Genomic DNA, 20,694 nt, shown 5'->3' on the forward strand with positions numbered 1-20,694 from the left:
AGAAGAATAAGGCCACCTGACAGCCTCTGTAATATTTAGCTTTATGCATGGGGGAATGTGAATGTTAAGGTGTGTGTGTGTGTGAGAGAGACATTAGCTCAGCTGAATTTCTAAACACTAACGTGCAGAGTGCAAGACAACATTTCTGCAGCCAACATACAGACCCGACACTAGAAAACCTGCTCTGCCCCAAAAAACAACAGCAGCAATCACAGAACCAAATAAACACATTAAACTTCAACATCAATAGTTCAACAACATTTAAAACCAACTGCATGAAAGCGCCACAATGCAAATGGGACCAAAGCAAACAAAACAATGTTTGACCACTCAAAGAAACGCGTTCACAAACAGGACAAACACTGAGCAGCAAAGTCAGACATGCCTACCTTGGCTGTGTGGAGCAGCAGGCAAGTTCTCGGTGCTGGAGCAGAGCTGGAAAGAAGTTCCTGGTCCCAAAGGTTTTTCTACCATCACAGACAGACAGAAGAACAACACGCTCGAGGTTTCTGTGCACACGTGTAACGTTATTTCCACAGGTGCCATGATGGACGCAGGAGAAACGTCCACAATCCAAGCTGCTGCAACTGCATGTAACAAAAAAAACAACTCGTGTTTCCTCCATGAAGTCGTCCTGAAGTGACACAGTCGGACTGCTCGCTTGTTTATGAAACGCCACATTAGTAATAAGCAGCTGTGCAGTATTAAAGTGCAGGAAAACATTGCGAGCAGCGCATTAATGGCGTGAAGAACCTGCCATTGCACGGAGAAGCAAACAGCTGCTGCCTGAACCGACAGGCCGCACTCCTCTAAAGGGTCATTTCACCAAAAACACTTTCTGACGCAGATAGTTTTGGATTTAAATGTCTCAAAGCCTGGACCTTTTTGCCTGCGCTAGTTCTCCTAATCAATATTGAAATAATGAATAATCATCCCAAACCTTCAATTCTTTTATATTTGAGTGTGTAAATTGCAAAGGTTTATGAGACAATAATAAAAAAAAAAAAAACAGACACAAATGTTTTGGTAAAATATATACTTTTTTATTTATTTCTTCATACAAAGAAATATTATGAATGTTCAGTATTTGATCATCTAGAAACATCTGTTCCGTTTTGCTTTTGCAGTGTAAAATTAATTCCATTCATGTACATACCACAAAATACTTGATTTACATGTCTTTTCATCTTTGTACATACAGATCGGCTACTCTAAATACATATTATATGTGGGTAAGACAAACATTTCTAACATTTAGAGCTCAAAACAGGTTGAATAAAACTCAACCATAACCAACGCAACAACATGGAGTAAAGCCATGAGTGCAAGTTTTTTTTTTTGTTTTTTTTTTTTCAGATAATCCCTCAATTACATGAACTTGACCAGAATTCAGTACTCCATCAATAACAGGGAGAAATTCAGACTCTCCTTCCAGAATGTGACAGCTTGCTGAGAGAGGCCATCTTAAATGCTTTTTATTAACAAACATTGCACTAAGGAGAAAAAGGGGGATGAAGGCTTAAATTTTCACCAAGAGTATTATCACTGAGGCAGAGACAAAGTAATGGACAGCACTACAAGATACAGTGTAACAAGCCTCCATCTCCCCTGACACCACCCGTTGGTTGGAGACTAAACCAGGCAGCTGGTTTTGACTGAACAGCTGAATTGTTTTGGTGACAGGCTAACTGTGTTGACATGGATAGTTAAAGAGGCACAACATGTTCTGAACTTCAAATAGAAAAACTAACAATCATTTTTAACTTTTGACTAAAACCGAGTGACAATCTGACAAAATGATTTGATGGATTAGTGTACATTCAATCTGGGCCCTGCCTGAACATATGATGTCCTTTTCTGGACACTAATAATCCCTTCCCATTATTTCTGCATTTCCATAAGTGTCCCACATTGAGCATGCATAGCATAGCGTAGCACAGCATAATGTAATGTAGCATGGTCACCTCCCCATGCCCTTACAATAGCATGCCACTGGCTGCAAAAAGATGGGGCAACACATCAAAGACATACAAACCACACATTTCTCCCTCTTGCATATCAAGAATTCAAGTAGAACGACAAAAACAAAGAAGCAATGCAGGGGAAAGCTGAGATAGCAACTCAAACTGTGTGAAACATGATATGAATGCAAAGGATTTTTTTGGCAATAAGTAGAGAGCAGAGCTCCACTGTGGAGAGATGAGACGTGAGGATGACAAAGGTTGAATAAGGCATAAAGTACGTAGGCCATGGATGATGGCAAATAAGGTTTTTTGATGACACTACAGAGGTTAGACACTGAAACCCCGTCGGAGGCAATTCTTTGTGTGCTGAGAGTGTTTCACAAAAACCTTTCCTCTACCTTTGATTTCTTTAGTTTGGAATCTAAGATGAGACCTGATGGACTTTTGTTTGAAGAAGCTCTATTTCAGGGAGGTGAAGTCTCATTATGGTCTGTGTGTCATCTTTTCTATCTTTATGCTCAATTTTTGACAGATACACCTCTGCTACCTCACACAAAGATTCTGCATCTTATCGTAAAACGAAGCATACATCATGGTCCTGCTTTGCTCTCCCCAACAAATCAAGGAAATCTGATTGAGACTTTGTGTGACCTTTGAACTGAGCGTATAGGGCAAGAACCTGGCTCTGAGCCAACACAGCTACTAATGGGGAGTTAGAGTGGTGGCTCGATTGATCTGCCAGTTACCTTTACCCGATTAGCATAATGTTACCATGGGCCCCTGCGTGGCCTGAGATGGGATTTAACATTTGATGGATGGGTCATTTATTAGAGCAGGCAGCAGGAGCACTGAGAATGAAAGGGCAGCTGCATACGTTAACCATGAGTGACACAATGACGATCAATTAGCTGTATTGATCTACCTGTTATTAAGTGCAAAGGGACATGAGATCTGTAGTTTAGCCCAGTGCCAGTGTAGGAAAACTGGATTGTAAAAAGCCTAAATGGAAGGTCCATGTTTCAGTGAAACACCTTATAGAAGAATCACTCTCAGAATGACAGGGTTTGAAAATAATGAAGGTAACATTGTGATGTGTGTACAAATGAGGATGTGCATGGAAAGGTCTTCTCCACTTCTCTGAACACTCTGTACCCGTAACATGGTGCTATTACATTGTCCACCCCCGTTTCTACTTCAGTCATCACTGATCATCTGCATTATTAAGCACCAATAAATCCACTGAGTTTACAGGACCATGAGGGAGTAGTGAGAGAATTCAAAACTAACATGAGGAATGTTAAAATAAAGATGTGGGCTAGATATTATGTACAAATATGGTTAGGCAGCTTAGTGAATTAATTGCGTAGAAATAAAAATAAATTATTATAAAATAGATTTCTGTACATTTTACATATATATAGCAAATATCTCCACATCTTGCCTTGAATTACAGAATGAAAAAAAAATAACTTCCCCTCAAATTAACAAAAAAATGTCTTTCATAATTTTTACATCAATCCCAACCAAAGTTATGTCCTGTCATCTGGTAGAACTTCATGTTAAAGGGCCTGTAGAAGTCCCGTAGCCTCTGCACCACCTCTGGGTCAATGTTCGGATGGGTCCTCCCTTTGGTTTTGCCCAGGCAGTGGGGCTTGCTGCTGCCCTCAGCCTTTTTGAGGCACGGGAAACCCTTGGTCTGGTTGAAGTAAAAGTGTTTGTCTGTGATGATCCTCTTGAGGCCCAGGAAGTCCTGCACGCGGCCCAGCTCTCCGGCCGGGTCGCTGATCAGACGCTCACCGCTCACAAACAGGATCTGGTCCATGGGAAAGTACTGCAGCCAGTTGTCCAGGTGCTTGGCATAGATGCCGATCTGGATGGCGCTCCATGAGGTGTCAATGAGTCCCGTAGTCCTGTTTTTGAAGGTCAGGCTTTCAAAAGAGGGAATGTCCGGTTTCTTGGACAGTGTCTGAGTGTAGTCTGAGATTGCTCTGGTGACCGGATCCCTCACTACCACTATCAGCTTGGTGTCCCGGGACATGGCAGAGATCCTGGCTGGAGCCTCTCTAGTCACAAAGTAGCTAGGGGTTTTCTCCATGGTGATCTGGCCCTCCAAGGTCTTGGGCATCAGCTCTCTGCAGAAAAAGATACAAAAAAGGAAGTTAGGAGAAGCATAAGGTGGTGCAAGGTCTTGCATAATGTAATCAAGTTGATGGAGTGTACAGTGCTCTGTAATCAATGACTCAGTGCCTGTGTTTAGCCTTATTATAGGATTCAAAAACCTATTAGTGGAGGCAGCTCTCCAACATAAACAAACTCACTCACTCATAAGATATCTCATGTCTGACAGAAAACAGAAAACCCTTGTTACTGGATAATCAACCACAGGAAAACATTTACAGGAAATTCCAAACATGACCGACCGTGAATTAAACTCTGTTTGAGATTAGGAGCTAGGTTATATTTGCAGCTAACCTGCTCTGTTACCCCTTAATAATTTTCACCGCGCAGAATTCTAATCAGCCTTACAAGGCATTTCTATAATTGACTCTCAGCATGTGTAAATTTCGTTATGTGATGTGTCTTCCCTGAGCTCATCGTTCCTTGAACCTCACTGCTGCACATATTGGTCCAAAGTGGTCAGACTTTTTTAAAATCCACCATCCTCTTTATACCACAGGAGCAATAAAAAAAACAGTCACTCCGACTTGCTGACTCAGACATAGCTGTGCCACAGTGCCCTGCCCTCCATCCAACATACAAAAATGAAAAAAGTGCAGCGCTGAAAGATGATGAGACTTGTTTAAGAAAGGCAATCTGCTTTTTGACAAGAGTGGGTTTGGTTTTGGGTGAGGACTGGATGATGGGCTTCACACAGACATGCTGCATGCAGATATTTAATCAAGGGCTACTTTCGCAGCATTAGGTTTCAGACTCAGTGGCCAACCGCAGAGTCAAGATTAGGAGGTGATAAGAGCTGTGTGACCGACACTGGGGTGTGGATCACCTTTCCTGCTTTGGTCCCACCAGGAAGAAAATGCTTCCGGTGTTGGGAGGATGGGGGGGGGCTTTGAATTAGGGACATTCTCATTCTGCTTTAATACAGCAATAGTCAAATGAAAAAGACACTCACAGACACTGAAGAAGGAAAAACTCAAGGTAGAAGCAGAGAAGCAAACAGAGCAAATAAGCAGTTTAAAGCACTAAAAGGAGGAAAACAAAGGCAGGGAGAGATAACCGAGGGCACTGGTCTATCAGGGTGAACACACTCTCACAGATAAGACTCTTCTTAGCCTGTTGTATGCTGAACCCTGCCTTTGTTGTTAAGGCCTGGGCACTGATACACCATTGTGTAAATAGTACAATTGTGATCTATCCTATTAATACTGTGTAATTCTGCACAGAGTATTTACACACTGAGAAAGTTATAAGATGTCAAAACTACAATGCTGGAAACATCCTGTACACACAGATGTCTGTAATACTAGATTCTTCCCCAGAGCTTGAGCTATTCATCAAAAATATACTCTAAAGGCTGGAATCTAGTTCATGTCCATCTTGCTCATGGCTAATTCATGTAACATCAGCTCTCCTTCAATGCACATATTTGTGTGCAAGGAAATGCTGCAGGAAAAGAGAAAATGCCCAGGGTAACATCAGGTAATCAATAAAATGCCTTATGGAAATGGTGTTGGCAGATTTGTGTAATCCTAATGCAGTGCCAGTGATCTAATTATGATAATATCTTCTTGATTGCTGACACATCAGTGGGCTAAATGGAGTAGACAGAGGGAAAGCAAGGCTGCTTCCAAAAGCTCATTAATAGCCTATTGAAATCAAAACAGATACAGCATGTGGTTTTCTGCTAAATCTTGTGCCAGCAAACCATTTCTGGAGATATAACTGCAAACAACACATTATGAGAACATGCACATTCAAAATTCTTTGCCACAGCTTCATTCTGTTTATACAGAACCTCTTGAATGTCTTCAAGGAATATAAACCAAACATGCTCCACTTCGACTGCACACTATTCCTTATTTTTTGATGCACAATGGTCAAATTGCCTGCAGGTTTTCTGTCATTCCTTGTGCTAACATACAAAAAGAATCCAGAGCTGCACAGAAGAAGCAAACGGCTTGCTATCTAATCCGATTTCAATGTGACAATGCAGCATGGAGATAGGGAGGAGGCCTGAGTTACAATGTGCATAGTGATAGATTATGCTGATCCAAGCTTAGGGAATCCTTTTTCTTTTTTTAAATCAAGCATTGGGGGTTGCAAGAGCATAAAACAAGGGGCTGGTTGGACAGCAAGGAAGAAAGAAAGTGTCGAGGAAACCGCCAATTCCACAAGAAGAGGCCCCCCCAATAAAAAAATTCTCCACCTCTGACTTTGCCCACTCTCTCTGCCAAAGGGGTGAAAAAAGCCAGGAAGACAGAAAAGACAGCAGAGGAGGGGAATTTTAGTGGGACAAGTAGCTCTTGGAGAAACAATGCCTATTATGGTCATTTTTGATTTATGAGGTGCTGCTTTTAAGGATTCCGTCAGCAAACAGGCAATTCTGTGACACAGGGCTCCTCTTTTTTCCTACTTTTCTTTGAAAGTGAGCCATTGTCCCTGAACAGAGGGGTGAGCAGGGCAGTGGTCAGGGCCGAAGGGCGGGGATGGGGGCAGATAGCGGAGGAGGGAGGCTGGGGGTGCTTATCCAGGGCTGAGTGGAGCACTTCACCATCCTTCTCAACCTCGAGTGAGAGAAGCCGTTTGGAGAGCTCTTAAAGGGCGCGTGTGCCAGACTTGCCATGCAAACATCACCCTGTCCCCCTTAGATACCAAGGACCTCCCAGACTTCTACTGTTTAATATGGGATGGAACAATAGGAAAACTGTAAGTAACTGACTGGATCTCAAAAACAATGGAAAAAAAGACTTTCTTGCTTACTGGTGCTGTAACATTATATATATCTTCTATCTCTGTGAGTCTCTGCACCATTGCCCATTGAGAATATTTCTAAGTTGAAAGACATGCCAAAAACAGCGATAAGACACAAAGCAGAAGCCCTTGTCACATGACAGCATCAAACAGGGGTCGGCTGAGTGGCCCTTTGGCCTGTGTTTTAAAGAGCCCTCATCCCACCGGAGATAAACAGCAGGCAGGAAAAGGGTTATTTCTGTCTGATGCTTCTGCCTCCCTCCTGTCACGTTTGATTTGATGATAACGGGCTGTCACTGAGCTGTCTGTGTCACAGCATCACTGACAAAATGACTACTTTGCTCATGGACAAAAGGAAAAAGCTATTTGGCGTGTGTCTGTCGATTTTCTGTTTGATACAAAAGGTTTTCAATTGTCTCACATGTCTGGATGCTGAAAGCATTTGAATCTCAAATTAGGGTTTGTTTATTTGACTACAGACAAATCAGAGGTCGTATTGTATCCTCCAGGGAAGGGAGGATCTTACTCTTATGGGCATATTAAGCTAAAGATGTTTTTGGTTTCTATGGCTCAGAGAGCCAAGTGTTAGTCCCTGTGGGAGGTGACACCACTCAAAACAACAGCGTACAGTGAACAGGGCTCTAAGTAGCTCTAGGTGGAGACTAAATTAACCAAGATGAGAAAATCAAACATTTTAGCTTGATGAAATCCTTTGAATGTTCTACATTAAAACACTTCAAACTCTCTGTTCCAGTCTTCAGCCTGTTCTCTTGTCCATTGATCCCAAACCCCCCCCCCCACGACCCCAGCAATCAGGCCTTAAGGTCCGATAGCAAAGTGGCACTTCACAAGTGGGAAGATGGAGAGGCGAGGAAATGAGGGAAGAAGTATTGAAAGGCCTCCTTTCTTTTCAAGGGCCTCTTACCCGAGCTGTTCACATGAACCAGTGTAGTGGATGCAGAAGTATTTTCAGGAAATACAAAGAAACATCTTTATTCCTTATTGAATGATAAGGATCTTGAGTGCTACTTGTCTGTTCACAACTGAATGTGTTCTAAATTTGATCTTTTCAACACTTGGAGATGAGAAGCATTTGAGCGTAACATGCAAATTCAAAGAAAATCTATGCATTTTATATTGCACAGGGCAATGCATGAAATCAGATACTGTAAAAATCCCTTTCTAGGTGTGGAAAGGATGATAGATGATACATGCAGATAGGAAAGGTTTGTTGCATAAATTCATGGGTGAGTCACTGGTAAATAAAAGCAGTGTTCATTGCCAGTGTTCCCTGGCTCTCTGCTCACAGTAGGAGAAGCCTACATGCTATGAAATGGAACTGCACTAAGCAACATATTTATGTAACACACACAAACACACACACTATGGGTACTACTAAAGGAGGCAGGCATACTCGCCTCTGCTGGCCCACTGAATATTTTCAAAGTAGCATTTAAGCACATACAGAAGCCAGACGTTTTGAAATATATTCCACTTTGCCTGGAGTCTGACATTATATTTAACCACAGAGCATGGCTTTGGCTGTAAATTAAAAGAATAAAGAAGATGGTTTATGGCACAGGAGGCTGGGCAACTCTAAGAGGGAGAAGAGCTACAGCTGCAGTTACAGAAGCATCATCTGGTCTCTCTTTCAAGCACTTGGAGTGCAGTCCAGGTGTTAGTATGTGGCCACTTAGAGCTTTTTGACAGTTCATTTCCTGGATGACAAGAGCCAGATATCTCCGCTTAAAACTGAGATTTGCAGGGGCATATGCTGAAGCACCCGCTTATCTTATATGTCTCTGGTTTTGTACTGATGTCCCCCTGTGTTTTGGATGCCAACTACAGCTTCATCAGCCTGATCAGAGTCAACTGTCATTGCTCCTCCTGGACTTGAGGTTTCAAATGAACAGGCTTCATTGAATAATGGTGCCAGTGGAAACTCAGGACAGTGTCTGAGTGGAAGCCCCTCCAAATCATCTGTCTGCTAAAAGGATTAATAATGCAGGCTGGTCTAGTATCACACACTCAGACCTGGATGGCAAGGCACTGGATGGTGAGTGTCATTCAGCTAGAAGGAGGACAGCTGTATGAAAGCTGAATTCCTCCTCCAGATTACTGGGAATACTGTTGTCAATAGGGCCTGTCAGTATGACTGGAGCCACTGCAGACTACTTCTACTTTATCTTTGTTGCTTTACAAGATAAACTGTTAGAAAGTCCTGTCTGTCATACCAACAATAGTACACAGTGAGCAGTGACAAACTGGTTAACTCTTGGTCAGTCCATGTTAAGAATGATTTTTAGTTGAAATGCTGCAGACTAGGAACTGTTTACATCATTTTCCAGTTCAGTATAATCTAAGTGTAATATTTCCAACAATGCCACATTAGTTCATGTGCTTGTATAGCAAACAAGTCAGTATGGAAGGAATTTGGTTCAAATTGGTGGAGGTTTACATAGCCTAATCTCTGAATTTCTGAGCCATATCAGGTAAATTATTTACTACTGACAGCACACGCAACTGCAGATGGAAATTGCTATAGATCCTCCCATTCTAAAGGCAGTAATATATCCAAATATGGATGCTTGACTCTCCTGATTAACTCAAACACACATACCTTTAGAGGGATAAGCTACAGAAGAGAGATTTTTTAAGTCTCCTAATTTCAAGCATCAAAACAATGATAAATCTCTAAGGCAGGGAAGAGGAATAAAAGCCATTAGTGCTGCACAAACCCTTCTCAAATAGATTTTTTCTTGAAAATTATTTGTACCTCTCTGCACATGGGAATATGAATTTGTTTAAACCGCTCACACCTCATGGACATGGACACCAGCAGCCTAGTCTCACACTTTCCTTGCACTACTGGAAAATAAAAAGAGGGAAAGAAGGTATTCTAAGGGAAATGGTCAGTCATGGCACAAGGTCAGTAGATAATGAAGTGGCTACTATTTTTATCCCTTCCAGTGCAATGGCCAAACTGCTAGGAACACTGGTTTTGGTTCTTGCTCAATGACACTTTGACACTCAAACTCTGTGCTCCTGTCCTGATTTGGTTGATGAATGCAGCTCCCAGACCCCTAACTCCATCAAAAAAGTTCGCACTATGTCAGAGCAGCCTGGGAATCTACTGACCCTTCATGTAAACAAAACATTGAACCCGACCGATGCAAACGGACCATCCATTATTTTTCGCTGTAATCAGGGAGTCATGCTTTGCCAGAGTGGAGCATTTTATATCGTAGTGTCTTGTACAGCCTGAGTGTGTTTTAAAAGAGTGTGTAGGAGAAGGAGAGTGAATGACAGAGAGAATGTGAATCAAAGAGGGAGGAAAAGACACAAAATAGGAGAAGAGAAGGGGTGTCAGGCCTTGCAGTCACAGACCATCAAGACTGGTTTCGGGCTCATACCCAGCCTGGTTTTGGAGGCAACATCAGACACTAGTGAAGTACAAAAAAATACATAGAAAACTAACCACCACATATAATAACATGTGACTACATGTCAGACACCCGAATACCTTATTACCCCTAGCCACAGCCTTAGATACCCCTTCTGTTATGTACTGAAAATATTTAAGGGCTGAGACTTTCTACCCTTCTCCCCTTGTGGTCTCCTTGTGATGGACAGCATCACAGAGGCGTGACAAGCACAAATTGTTAAATTCAATAAGTAACAATCATTTTTCCCACTTGGAAAATCTGTTTTTAAGTGTATTTGTTGCTATTTGGCACCTTCGGAAAACAACACAGGAATGCATGAAGCCAGAAGGGTTTTTCAGGCCTGGAACCACATCAGCCTGTGGCCATAGGCGGCTGTGTGGAATTACCGAGTGTTAATAACCCAGCAGTGAAGCGAGGGAGCCCACCATGTGGTATAAATAAAACAGAGGAGTCGAGGAAGGCGATGGTGGAGGGCAGAAAGCAGAAATGCCTCCTCCCTTCCTCTCATGAATGAGCAACAACATTCCTACATCTGTTTTTTTTCTTTAGGCTCTCAACGATGCTGCCTGAAGAGCTTCATTTCTCTGCCTTAAAAGAGGCGAAAGATCCCATCGTTTTGATAACACTTAACTTCTCACCGCTTTGTCTGACATGCGATACAAGATGAGTCACCTGACACTGATCAGACACTGCGTGCCTCAACAGCATAGATGTCATACACTCGCCAGCTGATACACACAATCTACCACTTAGTGATATTAACCAGAGTTTGTTTAGCACTAGTAATCCTCAGTAATCAGTGTGTTTGTTCTGGGTGTTTGCTGAAGGTGTTAGCCTGGAGATAGCCACACATTCCATCACTCCTTCAGTACCAGGGTGTGCCTGGCTGACAGCTTGGATGAAATAAACCGATGAACTGTCAAAGAATAAAAACAACAATGAAGGGCTGCAGGTGTGTGTGTGTGTGTGTGTGTGTGTGTGTGTGTGTGTGTGTGTGTGTGTGTGTGTGTGTGTGTGAGACCATTTCTGGATGTTGTTGTGTGAATGTGCAGGCAGAATCAGCCATTCTGACTGATTTCCTGACACTTGACATGCACCAAGAGGCACATGACTCCTTGATCTAGCTGCAGCAAAGATGAATAAAAGATGAAACAGACTCAAGAACATACATGCCACCACCCCCACTCCCTAGACACAGTCACACACATGCAGAAAGAGAGAGAGGAAGCAAGCTACTTTGAATCCTGTTTGAATTGGCTGTCATCCGTAACTGCCTGCACACCTTTATGAAGACTGGCGAACTACAAAGTGTGTGAGAGGAAAAGGGGATTTCCTCTCTACTCTATGTCACTCAGTGAGCAAAAAACCATCTTCCTGTGAGTTTGGGATATTACTGAGCCTCTATTAGTCGCACTGCAGCTGTTGTTGCAGGTTAATGGTTTACAAATTCCTGAAGACAGCCTGCCCAGCGAGCTAACATGTAATTAGATAAATTGACTAACGATAGCACCAGTCATGACAATTAACCTGCTCCTTTCAGAGATGGAAAGAGTGGCAGAAGCAATCCCTAAGGCAATCCTTTGGCTTTCTTTGGATTCAAGCCTAGATGTTGTCTCTTATAATATCTCTCGAGCACCCCGAAGACAAGATAATTACTGTTAAGAACAAGAGCCACAATTTTAACCATTTCTACTGTGAAACACTGCCAAAACCAGACATCAGAGCCTGAAGTTCAGTTTCAGGGTTTTGTTATTTTATTCAGGAGACAGTTATGTGTGATGACAAATGGTTTCACCCCTCTACTGTATCTTGATCAAGCCTCTTGGACAGAAGCGAAACAGGATCTGCTCAAACTCTGTGCCACGAAGACTAGTTATTTTGTGATGGGGGTAAATACAAAAAATGGATAACAGGCGAAAAAAAAAAACTTGAGAATTGCCAGATTATACAACATGTCAGCTCTTAGCCAGAAGACTTCAGAGAATGTTTGTTTTCATACAAATTTTCAGCAGCTAAGTAAAGTTTTTTTTTTTGACAAGGTATCCCCTCCATTATTGTTTTGCTTGTCAGTACACATCCAGAAAGACAAAACAAACAGAGAGTGCACACCTCTGCCAAAACTCTGCAGTAAAATACAAAAAAAACACTTAAACTTCACCTTTTCCAAATCGACAACTTCACTTATCCATTCAGTTAACCGAGGGAGGGAAACACTACTTAAGGTAGGAAATAATTGGAATTGAGTTGAGTTTGGACAGGGTGTCTTGGAGTTGAGCTGAAGTCTTACAACTCTTATGAGACAGCCCATCAGCTCTGGGACTAGATCTAAATGGAGAGAGTGACTAGTGTCAAGCAGCCGTGGTGCAGAGAGACAACTCAGGGCTTCTAATGAGCTCTGCTCTTTTACTGCCACGCTAATGGAAACCTCAGGAGACCTCAGCTGCTCTGAGAGTGTGTGTGTGTGTGTGTGTGTGTGTGTGTGTGTGTGTGTGTGTGTGTGTGTGTGCATGTCGTTCTACTTCCCAGAGGCGGGCACACTCTCCAGCACCCTAATGGTCACCTCTGGGAATTAATACCTGGGAGAAGTGAAGCTTTACAGGTTCACTGTCATCGCTTTCTCCACTTCTTCCACCTTCTATAGTTTTCTTCTCTTTGGGAAGCAGCTCTGTGCTCCCTGACTAACCTGCCTTTAAAAGAGTAACAGCAAAAGATTAACAAAACCCTATTAGAGTGTTTTTTACTCCTCCCCTCCAGGGGAACCTTTTTAATGTGCTAAATAGTCTTCATTTAGCAGCAATGAATGACCATTAACTCTGGAGGGAGGATGTCTGGTTCTGCTCTGACATGTGTAACAACATCCAAATTATCACCTTGTTAAAAAAAGGTCCATTTCACACATTGCACAGAGGGAGTGTTTGTGTGTTGCTTTCTCCATCTGATGCTTCCCTTCTACCTCCACAACTACTCCATTAGTTTTTTCTGTTGTCACCCTTAAGTTGCATTGACAGGAGTCACACAGTCTTGTGACAGAACGGAGAAGCACAACCAATAGCCGAAATGAGTGTGTGCGTGTGTGTGACAGTGTTTACTTCATATGTTTATTACTCATATGAATCCAGGACTGTGTAAATGTTTGACACCAGGTTCCTGTCAGAGTTTTTGGCTTTTATCCTCAGCTCCAGCAGGAGGTTCCTGTCTGTGGCAGCCATATTGTCTACACTGGTGTGGGTAGTGTTTGCTGGACACCATCAGGAGTAAATGGGAGGCAGCCCACCGCAGTGCAGCACTGCCACTCCCCTCTCCGCAGGTCTCCCTTTTCACAATTAACCAGTCATAATTTGTGGATGAAAGCCGCCTTTTCACTGTGTCTCCACCCCTGGTCACTCTCCATTCTCAGATGAGCCATGTGGGCTTAGGCAGCAGAGAGGGAGAGAGGCCTCTGTCCTTTTACACTGACCGAGGCTTCTCTGGGAGGGGGCCACTTGTGGTCAGTGAGGCCTGCAGCAAGCCCCCCTCAGGCCTGGACAAACCAAGCATGACGTGTGACACTATTCTTCTACACCAGCAGTGCAAGTGCACAGCTGGAGAATGGAGGAAAGCAGTTCGTAAGGGGGATGATGTTGGGAGGGCAACTGGGAAGTACAGAGGAGAAACGGGGTGCCATTAACAAATAATCCGCTCATTTGGGAACTCAAGGTGGAAGTTTAGCCAATACAGAGGCACGGTTTCAAACTTGTTTTTATACTGGCTGCTGCGGCTGAGGATTTGAGTGGAGGATGTGAACCTGCTGTCAGCTGTACGGTTGGCTGGCCAGGCACTCAGTCCCTGAGGAGCCATGGAGTTCCAGGAATCAGGAAACAATCGGAGCGCCAAACTATCTAATCATCTGAGTTCAACATTGTCCTCGCTAGAGGTTTAACTGAGATAGACCTATTATATGTTTTGGTGCTTGTTGCTTCTGTCAGATCCAGAATCAATTTACATAACTCAGTAGGCTTAAAAACTGTCCTGTCACATTACTGTTTTCTGCAAGAAATGATTCTAAAATCCCCAGCGGGGTTTGGAGCGTCCAGCAGCTTCCTGCAGCTCTGCAGATGGTCAACACATAGAATCTCTCAACAAGCAGACGCGGGTCTGACCCCAGTCACAGGCCCTTAACCCATCTCTACATTACCTCCAATCAGGCCTGACCAATCAATACAGGCTGTCCCAGAGGAGCCAGGCCATGGTAACATTTGTGTATCCTGTCTAAGTTTGATTCTTTTGTGACTGAAGATGACAATGATTTGTGGCTTCACAGATGAGCCTGTCATAGTAGTTTGCCATTCACAAGTCACATATCTCAAATAAAACATTTTAATATAATGTGGCTTACTGCATAATAGCCATGCATGCAAACATCAGCACTGGGTATGGTTGGTTTGGTGCCTTTCACTGGGGGTCTATAGAACCAGGTGGCCTGTTTTGGCCATTGAGAGGAAGGAAGGAGGACAAGGTCAGTGACTACAGAGAGTGGATGGGTCACCTACATGGAAACAGGAGCACCCCTGTAGTGAGCAGATAAAAGGATGTGCACCCATCCAGAACTGTCCCTCACATAGCCACGAGCTGCAGTCTGACTCTGCTCAAAATTACCAGTGGGGGTGAACTGGCCTTTAGATAACGGCTTTCAAACAGCACAGACTTCCGCAAGCATCCCAACTCTGATAGCGGAACAGGAGTTTTTTTTTTTAAGGATCCTCTTCTCAACAATGCCCCAGTTGTCCTTTTGTTGTGTGGAACTATAAGTAGCTTTTACTGATGCTGCTTTGTGAGGCTGTTTACCTCCACAGTGTTTTATCACAGACTAGATACAAAGGTTGACCAGAGACATCCTGCTCAGGGATGGCGCCGATTCAATCCCAGCAGTCTGTCGACAGCGACTGAAGTCTTCCCTTTGATCATAAACCACTTCACTCAAGCACCAAAGATTATACAGTAAAGTGTGTGAGCTCCAACTCATATATTTCACTGTTAGTACACCAGAGTTCCTTAAATTCACATCTGCAAACAGAAGTTTAACCTTAAAAATATCCTAGTACAGAGATCAATAAATGATCAACTCCGATACATTCCACTTAAAATAATCTTCACAAATACTACAATCAGAACAACCACTGCAGTATAATAACTACACCGTTGTAGTATGGCCATAAAGTCCTTAACTACAGTCTCTCCAACTTGTTCCCTAAGCTTCTTGTTTAATGCTAAAGCTGCTGCAAAGGAGGAGCAAGCGCATCAACTCTGTCGGGCCATGACAGAGCTGAGACCAGATCCCACGACACGACAGCAAAACCACAGCACAGTAATTACATATCAAAGCCCCTTCATAGGCAATAGGACTAAATGAAATATGAACAGAGCGACAGGCACCACAGACTGAGAGACGGGATGAGAGTCAACAACATGAGTTAGCAGTAAATCAACTGCTTTACCTCTGGTTTAAGAAAACAGGAGCAGTGGGGAGGGACAGGAATATTAACGCATTCACATGTTGCATGTGTCATTTCAGACAAACTGTAAATCAACAGTTAAATATATAATACAATACAATTGATGCTGCTAAAGTAAAACCAAAGGGGATTGTGTTTTTTACTGTTGTTGCTCCTTAACATCAACAACATCTCACAGAAGACAAATTAGTCCACATTTTACTTTTCTTTGTATTATTTTTAAGACGTTTTCTTCTCTGCCTTGAATCCAATATTTTCCTTTGTAAATCATTTTATAACTTCTGTTTTAAAAAAGTGCCAAAATTAGAGAACTTTGCATTCATATAAAAAAATATATATATATATATATATATATATATATATACATATATACAGTGTGACTATGATTGTATGATTGTTCTGTTACATACTGTGCACGGGTTATCTTTCAAGGACTTAACATTTTCCATTAATGTATGTACTGTAGATAAATACTTTTTTCCTTAACGCTCTCAGATAACATCAGCTACAGTCTCCCCACCACCAAACAGGTGCAAACAGAGGACGAGAAACAATGAACCAATGTTCTGTTCCACATTCAGTCACACTGGCCTGTTGAGCTCTGACTATGTGTGTGTGTGTGTGTGTGTGTGTGTGTCTGTGTGTGTTCCTAGTTCATGCATGACCTCACTGTGAAAATGTGCACCTCCTCATACAAGGACCCCTCGGTCAAAAGCATGAATCATGTGTTTGTGTTTGGCAGAAATAAAAACTGTCAAAGTACATCAGAAATCCACAGTAAGCTTATTATCACCACCGCCATTCATTTTGAAACTGTCTCCACTGTCGAGGCTTTTCCGCTCCCTCTGTGGCTGCTTTTACATGATGCAGTTTAAATGTGTGTCTGCTGGGGAATCAAAGATGGTGCAAGCTCGTCACAATAGTGGTCGGCAGAGCGATTGTGCAAATGGGCAAACAAGGAGAGGTGCGTTGCTCAATTCAGACACAAACACACACATAACCGCCTCCATAACTGACCCTCACGGTGAGCAGATCATTTTCCCACAGATTACATTTCGATGCCATGCAATTTTGCCTGTCTGGAACATTCCTAGTTGTCATCTCCAGTATCTGCTTCAAATAGGAAACTTTGGAGGATCAGCAGTGAATATACGATTTCCTTTCTCAGTCATCCTCAATCGAGAAAAAGAAGAACTAAAAACTTTTCTTTGTCTTCACCATGGGGACTGCTTACACCAGCTGTATTGCTGAAACTTTTCATGAAGCAAGTCTTCCTTAAAAGTATTTTAAAGGAGATTTCACTGGGCCAGTCTGCACGTCTATAAGAGACAAGTTAATGGATTTTTTTGCAGAATATAAGCACTACTGTTCAGATGCCCTGTTGCAGCATAGAAAAGGCAAATTAATAAATAAAGCAAAAATAAAACTACCCTTGTTCTGTGTGGTTTTCTGTAGGTGTGAGTTGTAAGAAAGTTATTTTTTGGCACCAATGGAAAAGAAAATATGAATAATTTTATTTTAGCTGCAAATATATTGTATATGTTTCCATACTATCTCAACAGAAAACCTTGACTCCTTCCTTGTTTTAAAGTATTAGATTTCAAGCTGCACTTATCCACAGGTCCAGAGCAGTTGGAAACACTGTGGGTGGAAGGCACAGGAAACAGCGTCTTTATTTTGAATGCTGCCAACATGTTTTTTAATTATGGCGCACAGTGTTGAGCCTTCAATGGACTTTAATTTAACATGCAGAATAACTTCACATTTTGAAACATGCGCTGTGGAAATAATTACCGACTTTTAAGTGAAATTTCAATACGAAATCAAATTGATTCCGCAATGGATAAATATAAAGACCAGTCTGATCAAGTTTTCATTTTATTCAGATTTGTCAGTAAAAAAAACTGGTGTAAGAATTAACCTACTAAATGTAATTTTAAAACAGGACGTGGTTATTGTGACTGACTAATTAAGCGCAGCACGTTACGTTACTATACTATTTTAAATGACAAAGACGACATTAGTTTTTCGGCCTCTGGGCTGGTAAATGGTTTTTGTTGCGTGTTTTGTTCTTTGCTGTTCTTGTTCTTTGGTTTGCAGATCCTTTAGAACATTAGCACACTGACAGGAGAATGGGCAAAACGCCTTCAGACCTTCCAGTTCTAAAAATACTATCAGGGCAAATATTCAACAAGTTCTAAAAATTTCTTAGATTTAGATCATATCACACTGGGATCAGGAGGATTCGTGGCATCAACCTTAAACCTGACGTTTGGTAATAAAGTATAAAATATCCCTCCTGGGTCAGGTTGGCTCACACGGGCGCTCAGCCAAACGCAACAGAAGCTGGAATCAGCACTGACCCTGCTCCCTATAAACGAAACGCAATTTATAAAAACGTGTGGAAACGCAAAAAAGAGCCGAAATCAGATGTTACGTTGGAAGAAAAGCCTGAAGTCGCATCACGGTGAAGGTGCAATTTTGCACTGTGTCCAATAGAGATCACTGCGCATCGCAGAAACAGGCCAGTCCGCATTTACCACCTCAGTGTGACAAGCCAGTGCTTTTTAAAATAAAAATACACAGATGATAAATTAACTCTGCTGGCAAAGCCAAACGTAGAAGAAAATACAGGCACAAGGAATAAAGCGGTAATGTGCGCTACAACACGGTGCTGATCACTGAGCTTAGAGTCACTTTAGAATAAACTTTAACTCTGGATATTACTGACTAGAAGGAAAATGTTGGTATAAATTTTCTCAGCCTTTAGGAGGTTAAATAAATGGCCCAGTAAACCTACTTTGGTAATAATGTTGCTTGGGACTGAATTTGGAAATCCTGCAAATTTCTCTGTAAGGACCAATAAAACAGGCTGAAGATAAAAATACATATTTGATGTCGGTGTTGCAGCATGTCCTGCAGCAGTGCATTGCCAATTTATTGCTATAAATCCATTTTATGGCGTCATGAAATCATCTCAAATGTCCAGAGTCATTACATTTTGTTTTCTGGACACATTCCCTCGTCACACGCGCTCAAATGAACTAGTTTTACCTGTACCACTCCAGCCCGTTCTCATAGTTGCGGTCGAAGAAGTGCGGCTCCGCTCCCACGGCTCTGATGTCTGGATGAACCCGGAGAAACTCCAGCAGAGCCCGGGTCCCTCCTTTCTTCACCCCGATGATGATCGCCTGCGGCAGCTTCTTGCTCCCGGAGCCGTTGGAGAAGCTGGACATGGCGCTGGGCTCCAGGGCTCTCTGCTGCTCGCCCCGCATCTCGTCCCACTCCTCGGCTCTGTCCGCGTCCAGCTCATTATTGAGCAGGTCTCGGGACGCAGCAGTCCGGATGGACGAGTCATCGTAGTCGCTCTCTATATCCTCCCATGGCTGCGGTTTGGCCAGCAGTCTGGACACCAGCTCCATCCTGCTGCTCTCTGTCCTCCTGCCCACCGCAGAACCAGTCTCCTTGCCCCGGTAACTGTCCACCACCAAACTTGGCATGGTGGAGCAGTAGCCCACGCAGGAGTACAGCATGTATACCCAGATTAAAAACATGATGCTGAGCAGTATTAGTTTCTTCTTCACGGGGCTAGACCAGAAGGCATACAGGCTGTGACAAACCAGGCTATATTCCATAAGCCTCTCGGTTAAAAATCATATCCCAGCGGCGCATATTGCCCAACTCACTCCCGGTGGCACCTCGGCAATGCTCGCAAAATTACGCACATGCTCACCTAAAACTAAAAATAAATCAAACTTCCAAACAAAAACAAAAAATAACTAATCTAAATGTAATCGAAGTGAATGATAGATCCGGGAGTGAAGAGGCGCTGAGGGACAGTGAATCATTGTTGTGCCAAGCAGATGGAAAACCGCTGAGCTGCAACAGACGCGCCGCGGAGCTGATCCTCGACCATCTCAGGTTTGTTAAAGCCGCTGGTGGAGCATGACACCTTATACAGACATAGCGCAAAACTGACAGCAGCCTCAGCCAATAGCCGCACGGAACATAATTACGCACACGCTTGTTTATAGAAGCGGACCAATCAGAGGGACGCATGGGTGGTCCCAGCCGTGGGATCCTCGGAATGGAGATGAAGAGGGATCGTGCGGAGAGTTTGGAAAAACTTTCTTATTGGGCTCACAGGCCAATTAACCGAAGCGTCTCCTGTCCGGGCCGAGACCGGCCCTTCACTGGAGTTTAGGCGACTTTACATTCTCCTGCAGCTTTAGTCCGCCGTGTTTTACAACTTTCACGTTATTGGTCTTTTAAATACATTTAACGCAGAACAGAGAAGAAACAAGCGTCAGGTTAAATAATTTCCCAGCAGACATCTCGTCACAATCAACAGAAGCTCCTGTGTGATTGAAAACTTGTGTGAAATGAAAGAGAAGCAGCTACTGACAAATAATGAAATAAACAGAAAAACAGTCAGACAGATCTTTCACTTTCCATCGACATAGTTTTAATGATCTAATTACACGATCATTTTCAGCATGTGCCAACTGAAAAATAGAAACTACAATTAGACTTAAATAGACGAAATAACAACATTGATAATATTAATAATAATAACAAGAAGAAGAAGAATGCCTAATGAAGTGTCTTTATTCATTTTTACATTTTTTCTAACATGAGTCTTCACTGAAAGTTCTTGAGAACTTTTTGTGCGAGTCCAGCTTGTTTTTAAATATGAATCTGCGCGCACCAGCATTAAAAAAGATAAAGTTAAATTAAGTTAAGTGAAATTAAAAATACAGGCTGGTGAAAAGTTCTAATCAGTTATTCAACAGGTTAAATAAAAGGAACTTTTGTTGTGTTCTAGTGAACAGTGAATCTCTACGTATTTTAATTCCATTAAAA

The 20,694-nt window shown here is 42.5% G+C and overlaps 1 protein-coding gene across 1 annotated transcript; it reads right to left on the reverse strand.

The window, feature by feature from the left end:
- Positions 1–1,027: 1,027 nt before the first annotated feature.
- Positions 1,028–19,739, reverse strand: hs3st3b1b (heparan sulfate (glucosamine) 3-O-sulfotransferase 3B1b). The gene is made up of 2 exons (XM_026315519.1): positions 18,886–19,739; positions 1,028–4,096 (listed from the first exon to the last, which is right to left on the reverse strand). Exons 1-2 carry the CDS (start codon positions 19,464–19,466, stop codon positions 3,478–3,480), a joined length of 1,200 nt encoding a protein of 399 aa, XP_026171304.1. The 5' UTR covers positions 19,467–19,739; the 3' UTR covers positions 1,028–3,477.
- Positions 19,740–20,694: the final 955 nt, after the last annotated feature.

This window comes from Mastacembelus armatus, chromosome 19, assembly GCF_900324485.2.
Source record: "Mastacembelus armatus chromosome 19, fMasArm1.2, whole genome shotgun sequence".
Classification (NCBI taxonomy): domain Eukaryota; kingdom Metazoa; phylum Chordata; class Actinopteri; order Synbranchiformes; family Mastacembelidae; genus Mastacembelus; species Mastacembelus armatus.